At 41.0% G+C, this 15,188-nt stretch overlaps 2 protein-coding genes across 4 annotated transcripts in view; one reads left to right on the top strand and one right to left on the bottom strand.

Annotated features, from left to right (window-relative positions):
- CECR2 (CECR2 histone acetyl-lysine reader) overlaps positions 1-15,188 on the bottom strand; it is a 162,684-nt gene that overhangs the window by 88,325 nt on the left and 59,171 nt on the right. The window lies entirely within an intron of this gene.
- LOC148093744 (uncharacterized) lies at positions 11,515-12,255 on the top strand. Its single transcript, XM_087813852.1, has one exon. It carries the CDS (start codon positions 11,515-11,517, stop codon positions 12,253-12,255), a length of 741 nt encoding a protein of 246 aa, XP_087669978.1.

Here is a 15,188-nt window from a genome sequence, read left to right as displayed (position 1 = left end):
TTGCATTATTTTTGTTTCTGATCAAGTTGACTAGTACAACAAATAATTGGATTATTTTCCAATTAGGTTTTATCAACATCTGTAGTTGGAAATGTCAACTTCATAGCAGGAAGGCGTTGAAAGATAAGAAAAAACATGGTGAGGGTACTTTAGTAAAGGACTTTGGATCTGAGTAAAGATTTTGATGCAAACCACTTGGAGGATAGAGGCATAATATAGGTAGAAGGAAAGAACAAAACCAAGAAACAGGGTTGCCAGGTGACTGTAACAAAAATATTATACATATACTTTGTAGAATACTGCAATATTCTGATGACATTTATATATAGAAGAGACTGATACCTCTGGGAACATTAAAATATTGTTGGAAAGCAATGGTTCATATATCCACAGGAAACTTTTATTCCTCAAAAGTGTAATGAGCTTAAGATAAATGTTGGTAGTTACCAAAATTAAGTGAAATTGGGCATGGTAAAAGGAATCTCAGAGCAAAAATATCTTTGTCAAACCTCTACTCTTGTAGCAGATGTAGCAGAGTTACCAACTACAATATATGGTCACTTCCCTGACAATTTAAATTAAAAAAAAATTATGTGGATGTCTTTCAAAACTCGATGCTAGTCAAGAAATTTATCAGCTGGCCTTAAGCAACGAAACTGCTTAAGCAATTATTTGCTTCAAACTGATGAAACAGTAGTTCACTTATAGTGCAACTGTTCACTAACATGACTGAACCTCAGGGATGGTAAAAAAAAAAAAAATTCTGTACAAAACATTATCGCCAATATTAGCGATACAAACAAATTTTCATTCCCATCATTCTATTATAGCCAAGTCAAATCTAATGAACAGTTCTCTGCCTTGGTCATACTGGACCTAAAAGCAGTGTTTAAATTAGTTGATTATCTCCTCCGTCTTTAAAGCACTTTCTTCTCTTGGCTTCAGAACACTTACTCACCTCACTTGTATTCCTTTTCAATCTTCTTTGCTGGTTTCTCACTATCTCTTCTAATTCTCAATGTTAGAGAATACCTCCGTGAACTTCCTCTATTCACTGTCCCTTTGGGTCTACACTCCCTGCCCCGATGAGTTAATAATTCTCTCTCATTTGTACCTCCATACTTCTCAGAATTCCAAAATTAGCTTACTCAGCTGGGAATATCACCACTGAGTGTCAAACAGGCATAACAAATTTAACATAACCAAAGCTGAACTTCTGATTTCACCTCCTTATACTTGCTTCCACTCAGACCTTCCCAATCTCAATAAATGGCATCTTCTTCCAGTTGCTCCAGCAGAACACTCTTCAATCATTCTTGAGACTTCTCTTTTCATTTCATTTCACATCCAATCCATTAACAAATTTTGGTGATTCTATCTTCAAGCCAGATACAGCAACTAACATCTCTTTTCACTACCCTCTCCACTACCCACTGTCTAAGCATAAACTATTTAAAAGCCTCCTAAACTCCCTGCTTCTATCCTTGTCTGTTAATATTAACAGCCAATGCACCTTCTAAACTTTCGTCAAAGCCCCCTTCAGAATAAAATCCAAAGTTTATATTATGGCCATTAAGGATTTCCCTCGTATAGCCTCCTGCTCACATACTATCATTTCTACTACTCTCATTCTTGCTCATCCCACTCAGTCATACCAGCGTGAATCTAAAAATATCCTCAGCATGCTCTTGCCTCAGACCTTTACACTTGCTCTGTCTGTCTCTAGGACCCCCACCCCTCGTATCTGTATGGTTTGCCCTCTCACTATGTTTCGCCATCATTCTCTAGTCCATCTACTGGGCTTTATTTTTCTAATTAACTTATCACCTATTTATTATATACATTTATTTTAATTCCATTGTTACTACGTAAGCCCCTTGGGGAGCTTTGTCTGTCCGTTTGTAGCTATTTCCTCAAAACTCTATCTGCCTGCAATAGTTAGTATTTTTTGAAAAAAGCACACAACCAAAAGCCAAGATTCTAAATTTAAGACTATAAAAGAAGTCCTAAATTCCATTATGTAGGATAATAATTAAAATACAAACACTGAGAAGCATTATTATAAAAATAAAGCACCAGAAACATTTTATACCTGCTCTAAAGTTTGGTATAAAGTCATTTAATAATTACATAGATCTGTGAAAACTATTTTCTCCAAAAATTAAATCTGAAAAGATTCACTAACATAGTATGGTGTTGCTCTGAGGGAAAATTAAGCTCACCTAAGCTAGAGAGAAGTACTTCTTTGGCCCTAAGCAGTGTTGAAAGGTACTGAATGATGAATAAGAGCTCTACTTTAGTTATTTCAAAATCCATGTATTCCGTTCATCTCCACTGCCACTGCTCTAATATGGACAGATTTTGCTAATCAACACTTTCTCACCTGGACTTCCAACTGGTCTCCCACTTCCAACACAGACTAATCTAACTTGTTGCCATTTTAATTTGCTCAAATTCAATTATCTCTCTTTTTTTAATCCTCACCCGAGCATACCAATTATCATATCATTTGTTTAGAAGCCTCCACAGACTCCCCACAACTCACCAAACAGCCTGCACTTAAACTCCTAAGCTAACCATTAAAAGCCCTTCTGAAATGACCTCAAGTTAATTTTTCAATATTCTCTCCATTAAGACAGAGATCTTGTGGAGAACTAACCAGTTGTACTTTCCAAAAAATAACAGGTACTTCCCAATCATTACTTCTGTTTCGAAACGGCCTTCCTTCATTCCTTCTCACTTATACCTAATCCAATTACAGGGACAACCGTGGCAAGCATCTGGAAGGAAAATTGATTTTCTGCACATTCTGGTACACAGGCACTTGCCTATGAGAAAGGCTGGCCTGAACTCTTAAGTTGGCTTGAGACCCTAACAAATTTCTGCTAATTGGAGACTGCTAATTGCTTCTACCTGAGCAAACTGATCTATTGAGAATAAAAGAGCCCGGCTGGCGTGGCTCAGTGGTTGAACATTGACCTAGGATGCAGGAGGTTGTTGTTCGATTCCCAGTCCAGGCACACGCCCGGGTTGCGGGCTTGACCCCCTGCGGTGGGGGGCAGCCAATCAATGATTCTCTCTCATCATTGATGTTTCTATCTCTCTCTCCTTCTCCCTTCCTCTCTGAAATCAATAAAAAATATATATATATTAAATAAATAAATAAATAAATAAATAAATAAATAAATAATAAATAAATAAATAAAAAAAATAATAATAAAGGGAGGGATGTCATAAATTCTACAAATATGTTTCATTAAGTCCCTAACCTCTCAAAGCTTACGGGTTTTCCCCTTCTATAAAAAAAAAGAGAATGAAAGGCCCCGAGTTCTTATACTCAGGAGTTTTAAGAGAGAGGGTATCTCTCTCAAATGATGGTAAATTAAAAAGAGAGCCCTAACCCAAAATAGGGAGTATGGAAGGAGGTGAGGAGTATTCAGAGTATATGCTCTATTTAATTTTCTGCCTGAGGCACCCATCAGCTAAAAGTGCTTGACAAGGGAAAGCGGCTTGAAAAATACTCTCTCAACAGACAGAATATTTAAGAGGATCAGGAAAAAAATTTTTTTAAACTGGTCATTGTTTTAGATTAGCGGGAATCAAAACATATGTCAATAAGTTGTCTGGTAAAATAAATTGCTTGAGAGGAAAAGAATAATCAACAAACAGAAGAGGCTTTCTTCAGGTAGGATTAACTAAGGCCTTTTGCATAAACACTATTTTCTGCCTCTGCACATAAATAACATTTATTAGAACTAGCAGGGGAAACCCCTCTGGGTAACGGGTGTTTCTTTAATGCTGGTAACTGGGGAAGCAACTATAAAGACTCGATAAGTCCACAAGGAGCATAACTTTCCCCAAACAGGTCTCCAGGATGTGGCCTGTCAACCAAATCCTGCTAGTTTTTGATGAGATGAAAGACTGCTAACACTAGAAGAGACCCAGAGATGATGAACTCCCAGGTAGGAACAAAGTATTTGGTGCAAATGTGAGAAGCTTTTCCCCCACAAAAAATGAAGTTTGGGTTTTTGGAAGAGAAACATGAGATGTGAAATAACAGAATGTAGCAAAGCAGACTGTTTAAGACTGATTTAACTATGAGGCCACTGGTTAAGATATTAAGAACGATGGTCATATAATCAGAGACAGAGATTCTCCATAAAGTCTAAGCCAGACTTGTGAACTTGAAACTTTAAATTTAGATTGGGCGGAGGTGGGGTGGGGTGGGGGGGAGACTGAACCCCGAAATCAAGACACCTGAGTAATTGGGAAATACATGAATCATGCATTAACAACCTCACTCCGTCTTCTCAAGGGTATAAAATGAGGGAAGAACTATCAAAGAAGACTCCAAGTTACAAGCGTAAACAGGTAAATGCCATAGGTAAGGAGCTACTGAAGACACTAGATTTGCCTTCTGGGGTGGAGGAAGAGGGAGTGTCTATAAAATAAATGTGTGCTGACCTAAGTAACTTTAACTTTGGAAATGAGTGGAATCAGTAAGATTAAAAGGCAAAAGACACTATACAGAAGCATTGTATTCTTGTGGATAAAGTTGTTTCCTAGGGAGTTATAGGTTAACAGTTCTTATACTGCTATACAGTATATATGTATACTGCAACTTAATAGCTAGGTTTCTCACTGTTGGAGTGGAAGTTTACAGGTAAGGGAAGAGGCTAGAATGATCAATGGAGTAATGCATTAGAGTTAGAGAAGTCAGTATAAACTAATGTTTAGTCCTACTATTCAGATGGTTACATATAGAACAATTTATAGATATGTATATATATACACAGCTTAGTACACACACATAGATCTCCTTGCTCTGTCAGCTTAAAGGCCCAGAGCGAAAGTAACCCAGAAGCACAGAGCATACACCTAGCACCCAAATCTTGGTGTCTAATACCATGCTACAAAAAAAAAAAAAAAAAAAGGAAACAGAGCTCCTTGGAGAAATGGCTGATTGCAGGGCTGGGGCAGGAAATATACAAGATGAGCCTGGAGCATCTTTTGCTGTCTGTAAGTAAGGAAAGTGAGGTACAGTGGTACCTCAGTTTTCGAATATCTCTGTTGACGAACATTTTGGTTTACGAACATCCAGCAGTAAATGCTTTGGTTTTCGAACACACGTCGGAAGTCGAACATGCCACACGGCTTCCACTGAGTGCAAGATCCTGAGGCCTAGCTGTCGGCTGTTGATCCCTTGGTTTTTGAACGTTTCAGAACTCAAATGGTCTTCCAGAATGGATTACATTCGAAAACTGAGGTACCACTGTACTCAAAAACAATAACTAAAAAAAAAAAACAAAACAAAAGAAAATCACCCCATAGCCTACTCACAGAACTCCCAATGGCCAAAGCTGCAACAACTGTCATAACAAAATAAACACACTACTGGATTATAAAAGTGTAAAACAAAATAAGTATTTATGAATCCATACTGATACAAATTTTAAAAATAAATGAGGCAGGTAAAAAACTGTATTGCTAGGGCACAATTTGTGGTTTAATGGAGTATAATATGGAAGAAGAAAAGTTACTTTTCTCTCCTCTGAATTAGAAAAGAGAAAACAGTAGGTGGGGGTGAGGGAGCATCTCTTATGGAAAGAGCATCTAAGGAGTAGCTTCCCGCAATGCATGGGATTTTGGGCTATGAAAAACCTGGAGTGAAAGAGGCAGTGATTTAGTGGCAGAGGTTTGTTCTGGTTTGTTTGGGGAAAATTTGTTTCTATTGTTTGTTATCTGTACCCCTAGGAAATACCTGAATAGCATAAATGAAGTTGTTACAGGTGTAAAAAGATGTGACCCTTCATAAAGACTACTTACAAAAGCCAAAAGGGTGATATGCTTCTCAAGAATTTGCTTCAAGAAAGAGTTGCTTTAAAGTTACTTATTTGTAGAAGCCAGGTTGCCTGCACTCAACACTCTGAAAAAGGGTCGAGGGTGCACACGGACTTCAGTCACAAAGGAGTTGAAGCGTTTGAAAAGTCACTATATCAAGAGGACACTATATTTTGATTTTGTGTCTTGTTTTTCTTGTCTTCTACCTCCCCTCCCATTTTTTGTTTGTTTGTTTGTTTGTTTTGGTAGAGAGAAATTACATCTTTGCTCTGGGATTCTTAAGGGTCTTGTGTCATACCATTCTAGTGGATCTTACCATAACTGGCAATATACAACAGAAAACTTAAATCAGAACTAATTTTTTAGAATTTGTGCTTAAGATAAATTAAGTTCTATCCTATCACATGACAAGGGTTAATATGAAAACAACTTCAACACTAGACAACACCCCTTAGTGAAGGAAAATGTTTCTAAAGTAGACAAAATATTTAAGTCCAATTAGCATCCTTGGTCAGTCCTTTGAAATACTTTTGTGTAACTCACTAACTGAAAGAAGTAAATGTGCTTAGGGTGAGAGAGGTTAGTTCTCTTTTACTTTTCCAGTGTTTAAGTTGGTTTCTTTAAAAAGTATAGATGGTAATGCATAGTTAATGACATTTTCACAAAGCTACAGGTAACTACTATTCAAATTGCTAACCTCCTCTGAATTTTTTTAGAGCTCCTGAAGTGAGATTTTTTTGTTCTTCCTCTAAAAACCGTTTTAAAACTAAGTACTAAAACTGGGATAGGCACATAAAGAACAATACAAACCATAACCTCAAGAAATCTGTTCCTGGATTCTCGTCAAGATGACAGTGTAGGTAATGTGGTGCTGAACCTCCCATAACCACATCAAAATTACACGAAAGCTACAGAACCATCATTCAGAGCCACCTGACATGTAGCTGAACGGAAGTCCTAAATTAAGGATATAAAGAAGCTACCACATCAAGACTGGCAGAAAGGGGAGGTGCAGAATTGGCTGGTCCCACGCCCACCTGTGGCATATAAAAATCGAGAGGGATATTTCTGCTACAGAGGTCCCCCCTGAAGAGCAAGGGGTCCAAGCCCCACACCAGGGCCCCCAGCACAGGGGTCGTGAGCCAGGAAGGGAAGTCCGCATAACTAGTTGTGAAAACTGGCAGAGATTAAAGGCTGAATTGATGGAGGCTGCTGGAGTCCCAGGGCATGAACTTACTCAAAATTATGAGCTCTGAGCTCCAGCGCGGGGTGGGGGGCAGCTTGAAAGGCACCAGGGACATACAGGGAGAAACTGAATTGTGTGGCATCAGGGCAAGAGATGGACGGGCAGTTTTCTTCCTTACAGAAGTGCTGGCAGAGGCCATTGTTCCTTTTCTGAGTTCTCCCCGGACAGGCAGGGCCATATCTGAGTCTCCATCAACCTGGCTAACACACTTCACCCCACCCTGGTGATTCCCTGAGACTCAGCCCCATCCAGCTTGCAGGCCCACCCAAACCCTTCAGTGGCTTTTCCATACAAATGGCCTGTCTTTGATCATGTTCAAACTTTCCCAAAATTTTTCAAAGCAGCATCTAGCCTCAGTGTGTCCTATACCTCCAGTTAAATGGCTCCAGTTCTGGCAATAGTGGCAGCCAACTTTGGTTCACAGCTTGGTCTCTCTGTGGTACCTCCAAGCCCAGCACAAATAGCAGCCATCTGCAGATCACTTCGTAGCTCATTTTGGGTGGCCCCAGGCAGGGCAAAGATGGCAGCTGACCTTGGCCTGTACCTCCTGGGAGGCCCCAAACCTAGCATACTGGGAGGACAGCTTCAGACCACATCAAAGCACCACCCAACCACCTCCACAAGCCACACACTTGAGGGGTAGACTCAGTAGGTGCCAGAGCCCTGCTGAAGTAAATCTTGTTCCTTGGAGTAGGCCCTTGTACAACTGGTGATGGTCCTCGCAGGTAATTGGCCTGGGAGTAAATCCGTCCCATTGTTGTGCCAACAGCAATCAAGGTTCAACTACAATAGGAGGGTGTACACAACCCACACAGGGGTTGTGGAGGAGCACCTGGAGTGCCCAGCACGGGTGATCAGGAAGGCTGTGCCACTGGACACTATAGGACACCTACTATGGAAGGCCAGTCTAACGAGCCTGGGAGACATAGCAGCTCTACCTAATATATAGAAATAAACACAGAGAAGCAGCCAAAATGAGGAGACAAAAAACATGTCCCAAATGAAAGAACAGAACAAAACTGCAGAAAAAGAACCAAACAAAATGGTGAGAAGCAATCTACCAGATACAGAGTTCAAAACACTGATTATAACGTTGCTCAATGACCTTTGGGGGAAGAGTAGAGAAACTTAATGAGAACTTCAACAATGAGATAGGAAACAAGGAAATGGAGATAAAAAAGAACCAGTCGAAAATGAAAAATACACTAACTGAAATGAAGAACACATTACAGGGAATCAACAGTAGAGTAGATAAAGGAAAGGATTAAATCACCGATTTGGAAGATACAGAAGCAGGAAACACCATATCAGAAGAGAAAAAAAAAAAATGAGCATGGTATAAGGAACCACCGGTTCAACTTCAAGCATACCAACATTCCACATCATGGGGGTGATGGGAGAAGAAAAAGGAAATAATTAAACACCTATTTGGGAAAAAAAAACAAAAAACTTCCTAACTTCCTGAAGGAAATACATATTCAAGTCCAGGAGGGGCTGAGAGTCACAAACAAGATGTACCCCAAGAGGCTCACACCAAAGCACATCATAACTAAAATGGCAAATGTTAAAGACAAAGAGACAATATTAAAAGCAGCAAGAGAAAAGCAGTTACCTATAAGTGAGCTGCCATAAGACGGTAAGCAGATTTCTCAACAGAAATTTTGTAGAACAGCAGGGATTGGCACAAAATATTCAAAGTGATGAAAAGCAAGGATTTACTACAAAGAGTACTCTACCCAGCAAAGCTGCCACTTAGAATTACATTCAAAGGACAAATAAAGAGCTTTCCAGACAAGAAAAAGCTAAAAGAGTTCATCACCACCAAACCAGCATCACAAAAAATGTGAAAGGGTCTTTCTCAAGGAGGAGGGAAAAAAGAGGTCAAGCCTGATCTGAAGTTTCTCCTAAACCTCCTTTTCCAAGGGTGATGATTCATAGAGACCGTAAAGACAGACAGGTAGCATAGCCAATGGGGCAGCTAGCTGGAAGATTCTAAGGAGTTGAAGCAGATGGTAAGAAAGGGAGGTTTCATTTTGAGCAGTTGCTGAGAAAGGGAGGTATCTTGATAAGCAGAGGCCTTAAGTAGGAGAGGAGAGAAAAAGTGGGGCTTCAGAACTGTGGCAACAGAAGCAGGGAGACAGGTGGTCCAGACAGGATCCATTTCTGGAGAAACTCAGCTGCTACAGTGAGAACATGGGCTTTTAGTCTTTGTTCAGCATATATTATTGGAGATTTGGCTCTTTAATTTGAGCTAACTGGGATTTGGCCAGACAGCTTTCATTAAAGGAAGAAAAGCAGAGTTGTGGGCTAGACACCAGACACCTCATTTTCGAGATTTGGAAGGTAAGACTGGGGGACCGTGGCTTTCCCCCTTTCTTGCCTGTCATCTCCAGGCCATGAGCTTGGAAGCAGGCAAAGCCCAAAACTCAGGATGTTGAGTCAAACAATTCTGGTTTCTAAGGCGGGTGCCTCAATTTACTTGGCCGTATAAAAGTGGGGAGTTACTTGATTATTCTAAATCTCAGTTTTCTTATCTGGAAATTGAGAATATTTATCTCATAAGGTTATTCTAAGAAATAAAGGAGACATGAATGCATACATGTTATTTGGTAGCAGAGTGCTCAATACATGTATTGTTGCTCCATTGTTCCCACCTGCCCCTTGGCTCTTGTCCTTGGTCATCCACCCTCCTTGGCAGGCTGACTGGGCAGTCCTGCATCTGCCAGCTCACTCTGGAGGCTGGCACTCTTGATTCCAATGTATGCTTTATTCAAATGTGACCTGACACTTGGGGTAATTTAGAAAAACTGCCAAGTCTCAGGTACCCTTTAAAGAGAGTTTTAAGCACTAGGTATGATAATTTTGCAATAAAAACCCAAAGAAAATCCAAATCATTTTAAAGAAAACCCAGAAAATAACAAGTGTTGGCAGTGGTGTGGAGAAATTAGAACCCTTGTGCACTGCTGATAGGAATGCAAAATGGCACCACCACTGTGGAAAACACTGTGGCGATTCCGAAAATTAAACATAGACTAATCATATTACCCAGCAATTCTACTTCTGGTTACATACTCCAAAGAAGGGACTCAAACATATCTGTACATGCACGTTTCATAGCAGCTTTATTCACAATCTCCAAAAGGTGAAACAACCCAAATGTCCATCAACGAATGAATGGATAACCAAAACATGGTATATCCATACAATGGAATATTATTCAGCCATAAAAAGAGGAAAATTTTGACACATGCTACAAACTGGATGAAACTTGAAGACATTATGCTAAGTGACATAAGCCAGACACAAAAGGACAAATATGATGATTCCTCTCAGAGGAACCTCTCAGAACAGTCAAATTCATAAAGACAGGAAGTAGAATGGTGGCTGCCGGGGGCTGGGCAGAGGGAGGAGATGCGGAGTTATTGTTTAATGGGTGCAGAGTTTCAGTTTAGGAAGATAAAAATGTTCTGCAGATGAAAGTGGTGATGGCTGCATAGCAGTGTGAATGTACTTATGCCACATAACTGTACGCATAAAAATAGTCAAAAGGATAAATGTTGTATTATGTATAATTTACCAAATAAAATACCCAAAACATTAAGTACTCTAAACCTCAAGTTAAGTAATTGGTAACTATCATTTCTAAGAGAGGGCAAACACAATTGTTCAAATTAAGCTAATAAAAATATTTACGATGTTTTACCCTTCTGTAAAGGTAATGTATCTAAACTACTAGCACAGGGCTTGCTGTATATAGGCAGTCAATAAGTGGTAAATGTTTTTATTATTATTATAAATAAAGTATGGTGATAGGCACCCTCTGAAGAGTTGTGGATGGAACAAAAGTCATGTGCAAAAAGAAAAGGGGATGTTCTACTCCTTTGCTCTGTAGTCTTGGGAAATTTCCTGGCAAAGATACGAAGTTACAGAGATTGTCATAGAGCTTCTAGAGCAGCCAAGCACAACCAGATTATTAAATTCATTTATTTGTTCCTTCTTTTTTTCATTTATATAAAGTCAAATTAGGTTCTTATTATATGTAATGGCCTATGCTGGATGATATGGGCATTGTAAATTTCAGTAAAGTTTGATTCCTGACCTCCAGAAGCTTATAATCTAGTAGGAGAGATGACATACACACATATTATAATGTGATTGGCATGTCCAGAGGTAGACAGCCTTTAACATAGGCTGAAACATGGAGGAAGGAATAACCACCCCACGGGTGTACAAATACTGCTTGTGTGTAAAGATAAGAAACTGAGTGCTGGTGGTAGATCTAAACTTGAGCAGGCTTTTCAAATGTGCTTAGGATTCTTGGTACCTACTCTCATGTTCTGACCCTACGTTCTCTCTCCTTCCCTTCCTGAGGCGTGGTTGGAGTTCTCCTGGTCTCAGATTCCATCACCTCCTGAGAAGCTGAGCAGATGGCTGCAGCAGCAGTGGCAGGACTGATCCCCGTGTTACACTCCGTGGCAGGTGACAAATCTGGCTACTACATCGGGCGGCAGCTGTGGTTTGGCTTCATTGCTGTGTATGGAGTGGTGGTGTATGTGGTCCGCATGCCCTGGTCCTCCATCCATGAAGATTTCTGGTGCCATGGCAACATCACCTATCCTTGCTTGATTGAGTGTTTTGAAAAAAGTTTTAGCAGTCCTGTAGTGGGAATTTGGTACTTCTTTTTCTTTATCTTCCTGGCCCTCTTCTTCCTCATGGAATTCTTCATGGCCCAGATTCGGCATAAGCAGATCAAGGTCAAATCAGTGGAGTCAGTGGCAGGTGAAGTGGAGGAGGGCTCCATGGTGGGAATCCAGGAGCATGTCCCCTCTCCGAAGAAGTCCATCCTAAATTTCCACCAGGAGAAGATGCTTTTGCTTTTGTACCTCCTTTACTTCCTCCTGCAGGTTGGCACACAGTGTGTGCTTTTGTTCCTTCTCATGTACCAACACCTGCCACTGGTGAGCCAAGCCATTATCCACTGCAGAACTGATAGCTGCCCTGGACCCTACCTCTGCCTGATCCGGGGGACCATGGAGAAGCGGATGTCCATCTACACCCTCATCACCTTGTCCTTCATGATCATCCTCTTCTGCTCAGGTTTCTTCATGTATAGTATCCATCATTACCTGTTAAAGGGGCGTTCAAGTGCTAAGTTTTGGCTTGACTGATATTTGGAAGTTCTTACTGAGAGTCTTTCCTCCTTCACACTAGGAAGTTTGTGTTCCTGTAAATATTGTGTCTGGAGGAAGGCTTCCTCCTGTTAACCTGCTTTGCTTTCCTCCTTCATAAAATAAACATTTGTTGTTTTCTCCCTCTACCGCCAGGCTCAGGTGGTCCAACTGTGGGGTGGATGGGATGTACTTGATAACATTTCAGTGTGCTTTCACACGTGCTATCTAATTTGGTCCTCACCAGAAACCTATAGCATTGAACTTGCTACTTCATTCTTCCAGTATCTTTAAATCAGGATGAGTTTCCATTGTCTTACAACAATGAGTTGTAAAGAGTAAGAGGGGGTTGACTGACTTATGCTCTGCCTCCCCAGTATTAGTTGTAAATAAAGAGAAGATAGTTCTTCTCTACAGGAAAACCTTCCATGAGACTTGCAGGGCAGACTCCCCAAGCTCCTAGGTGTGGGCCCAGTCTTGCTACCTCACTTGAGTCTCCAGTGAGGACTTAATAAATCTGAATGATTCCTACTAGGGAGAAGATGTGTGTGGCCAAGGTGAGAATGAGGTTTGGTGGAAGCAATGCACTGGGTCTGACTGTGCCCAGAAAGGTGCCTCACTCCCAGACCTCACCTATTTTGAGATATGCTGGAACCCAGCTCAGGTCCTCATGTAGGTTACTAACCTCACTTTGGGGCTCCCTGCTGAGTCTTGCTGTCTGTAAGCACAAGGCAGCTTGATTAGATATGGCTTAAAGCTCTTCACATTTGGGGAGGGGGTAAAGGTGGGGGTCAGAATGACGATGTTACAGAGAAGGTATAGCTGTGTAAATCTATCATTCTCAGAAGCAAGCTCCTCCAGGGGCTCGGTGTGAGATGTGGAGCAGAGGGCACTGTCAGGGGCCCTGTCCTGAGGCTGCCTGTGGCAGACAGACCCCAAGGTAGCCCCCATGATGTTCCGCCTCCTGGTATCCATGCCTTTGTGTAATCCCTCCCTTTTGAGTGCACACGGGAACTGAAAGGTTGTCATTGCTGTGACTGTGGTATTATGTAGAACTCCATTTAAGCAGGCTAGACTTGCTTGGTGGCTTTGGAAGGAGTAACTTTCCATGTTATGAGTGGGCCTACAGAGACAGATGAATCGCAAGGAATTGCAGGCAGCCTCTTAGAGCTGAGAGTGCCCCCAGCTGCCAGCAGGGAAATGGGTACGAGTTATGCAAAGGAATTGAATTCTGCCAACACTGTAAGTGAATTTTGAAGTGGGTTCTTCCCCAGTCAGGCCTGCAAATGAGAACACAGCCCAGCTTATCCCTGTACTTCATTTATGTGAGACCATGAGTGTTATACCCATGCCTGGGCTCCTGGTCCACAGAAACTGTGAGATAATACATGTGCATTAAGGGTCAGGCTGTAGGTGGAGCTGGCATTCAGCAGAGCCACGGCAGCGGAACTGCCTGCTGGAAGAAATCTAAGCTTTGGAGGGGGTAGAAGGGGTGGTAAGGAAGAACTCGACCTTAGACCTGTAATGGACGCTATGTCAGAGGTCGCTACAGGAGACAGTGCTAGCGGTTGCTGGGGCCCCTGGGCTTCTTCCATTAACCCACAAAACAAACACTGTCCTTCTAAACAAATTACAATAAGCAAATCCATCTTTCACACTCATAGTCAATGAACACTAACATTCACGCTACATCCTAAATCTAAGTACATTTTTCCATTTACTTTTTTTAGACACTTTGGATAACTTGTTTAACTCCTAGTAACAAGCAATAATATTCCCCTTGAACTAAAGTTTGACACAGTTTAAAATCTTTTTTATCCTTATACCATTTAGATATTTCTATTCATAGTGAAGTGACATCACAAAAAAGGACACTGGTAAGTTAAAACATCCAAAAAGATGTCTTATAAAAGCAGGAACTTCTACTTACTAAATCTATTCATAATAATCTACCTAGGAAAGAGGTGGGGTAGTAATGAAGGAAGAAGAGAGAGGAACAACAAAAAGAGAGAGAGTGAATAAAAATCTATTTCCAGATCTTCAATGACTAGGATAGGGGGGAAAAAATAATGACACAAAACAAAACGTAACAAAAAAACCCCTTAGGATGGATTACATACATACCCAGAAAGTGTATGTGTGTATGTACAGGGTGATTACTATTCCAATAAACTGAAATTTAAAATAAAAGATTGAAGTAGCAGTAACTGGATGAAAGGCAGCCCCTTTAACATTTGTTCCTAGAGTCCAGCAACTCCCAGCAGTTGGCTGGAGACTAAGCTGGATGATCCTGGGGAGCTCCAACAAAGGGAAGAAACAGACATGAGTCCTCAGGGCCCCTCTCCAGACATCACATGAAACAACTTGATAAATGATTGCTCTGTCAGGGTAAGAGATGGAGACGTCTGGGAGCAGAGGAAGGAATGTATCTAATTTAGAAGGCCAAGGTGGGGGAGGGGCAGAGGACAGGGAGGCAGAATGGCAGACAGGAGCAAGACCACCTTATAACGCCAACAACCAAAGAACCTAGAAGCAAACACCACAAAACCCAACAGATTCTGTAATAATACAAGTAATTAGAGTACAAGAGACTTCTCACAGTCCATTTCCTCCCAAGTCACTAGCATTCAAGGGTGGAAGTTTTCACCTTCCATACCCGTTTTCTAACCTCAAGTCCAAGCTTTAAAAGACACTGCTCTAGTGTTACTTCATTCATTTGGGATGACATGAAATACAAACTCCATTCCCCAAGCCCCTGCCCATGCCTGAAGGATGTTGATTCAGAACTGAAAGCCAGAAGCACCAGAGCCCAAAGTTTAGCTCAATCCAAGGAAACATTAATTACCCTAAAAACAAAAGCAAGAGTTCACATCTGGGGCCCAGCATAAATTCTCCTCTTTCCGCTCCTCTAGAGTGTGTGCATAGCTATTTAT

This window comes from Miniopterus natalensis, chromosome 2 (genome assembly GCF_054644295.1).
Source record: "Miniopterus natalensis isolate mMinNat1 chromosome 2, mMinNat1.hap1, whole genome shotgun sequence".
NCBI lineage: Eukaryota > Metazoa > Chordata > Mammalia > Chiroptera > Miniopteridae > Miniopterus > Miniopterus natalensis.
The sequence above is the reverse complement of the archived record's forward strand: the minus strand, read 5'-3'. Positions and strand labels throughout refer to the sequence as shown.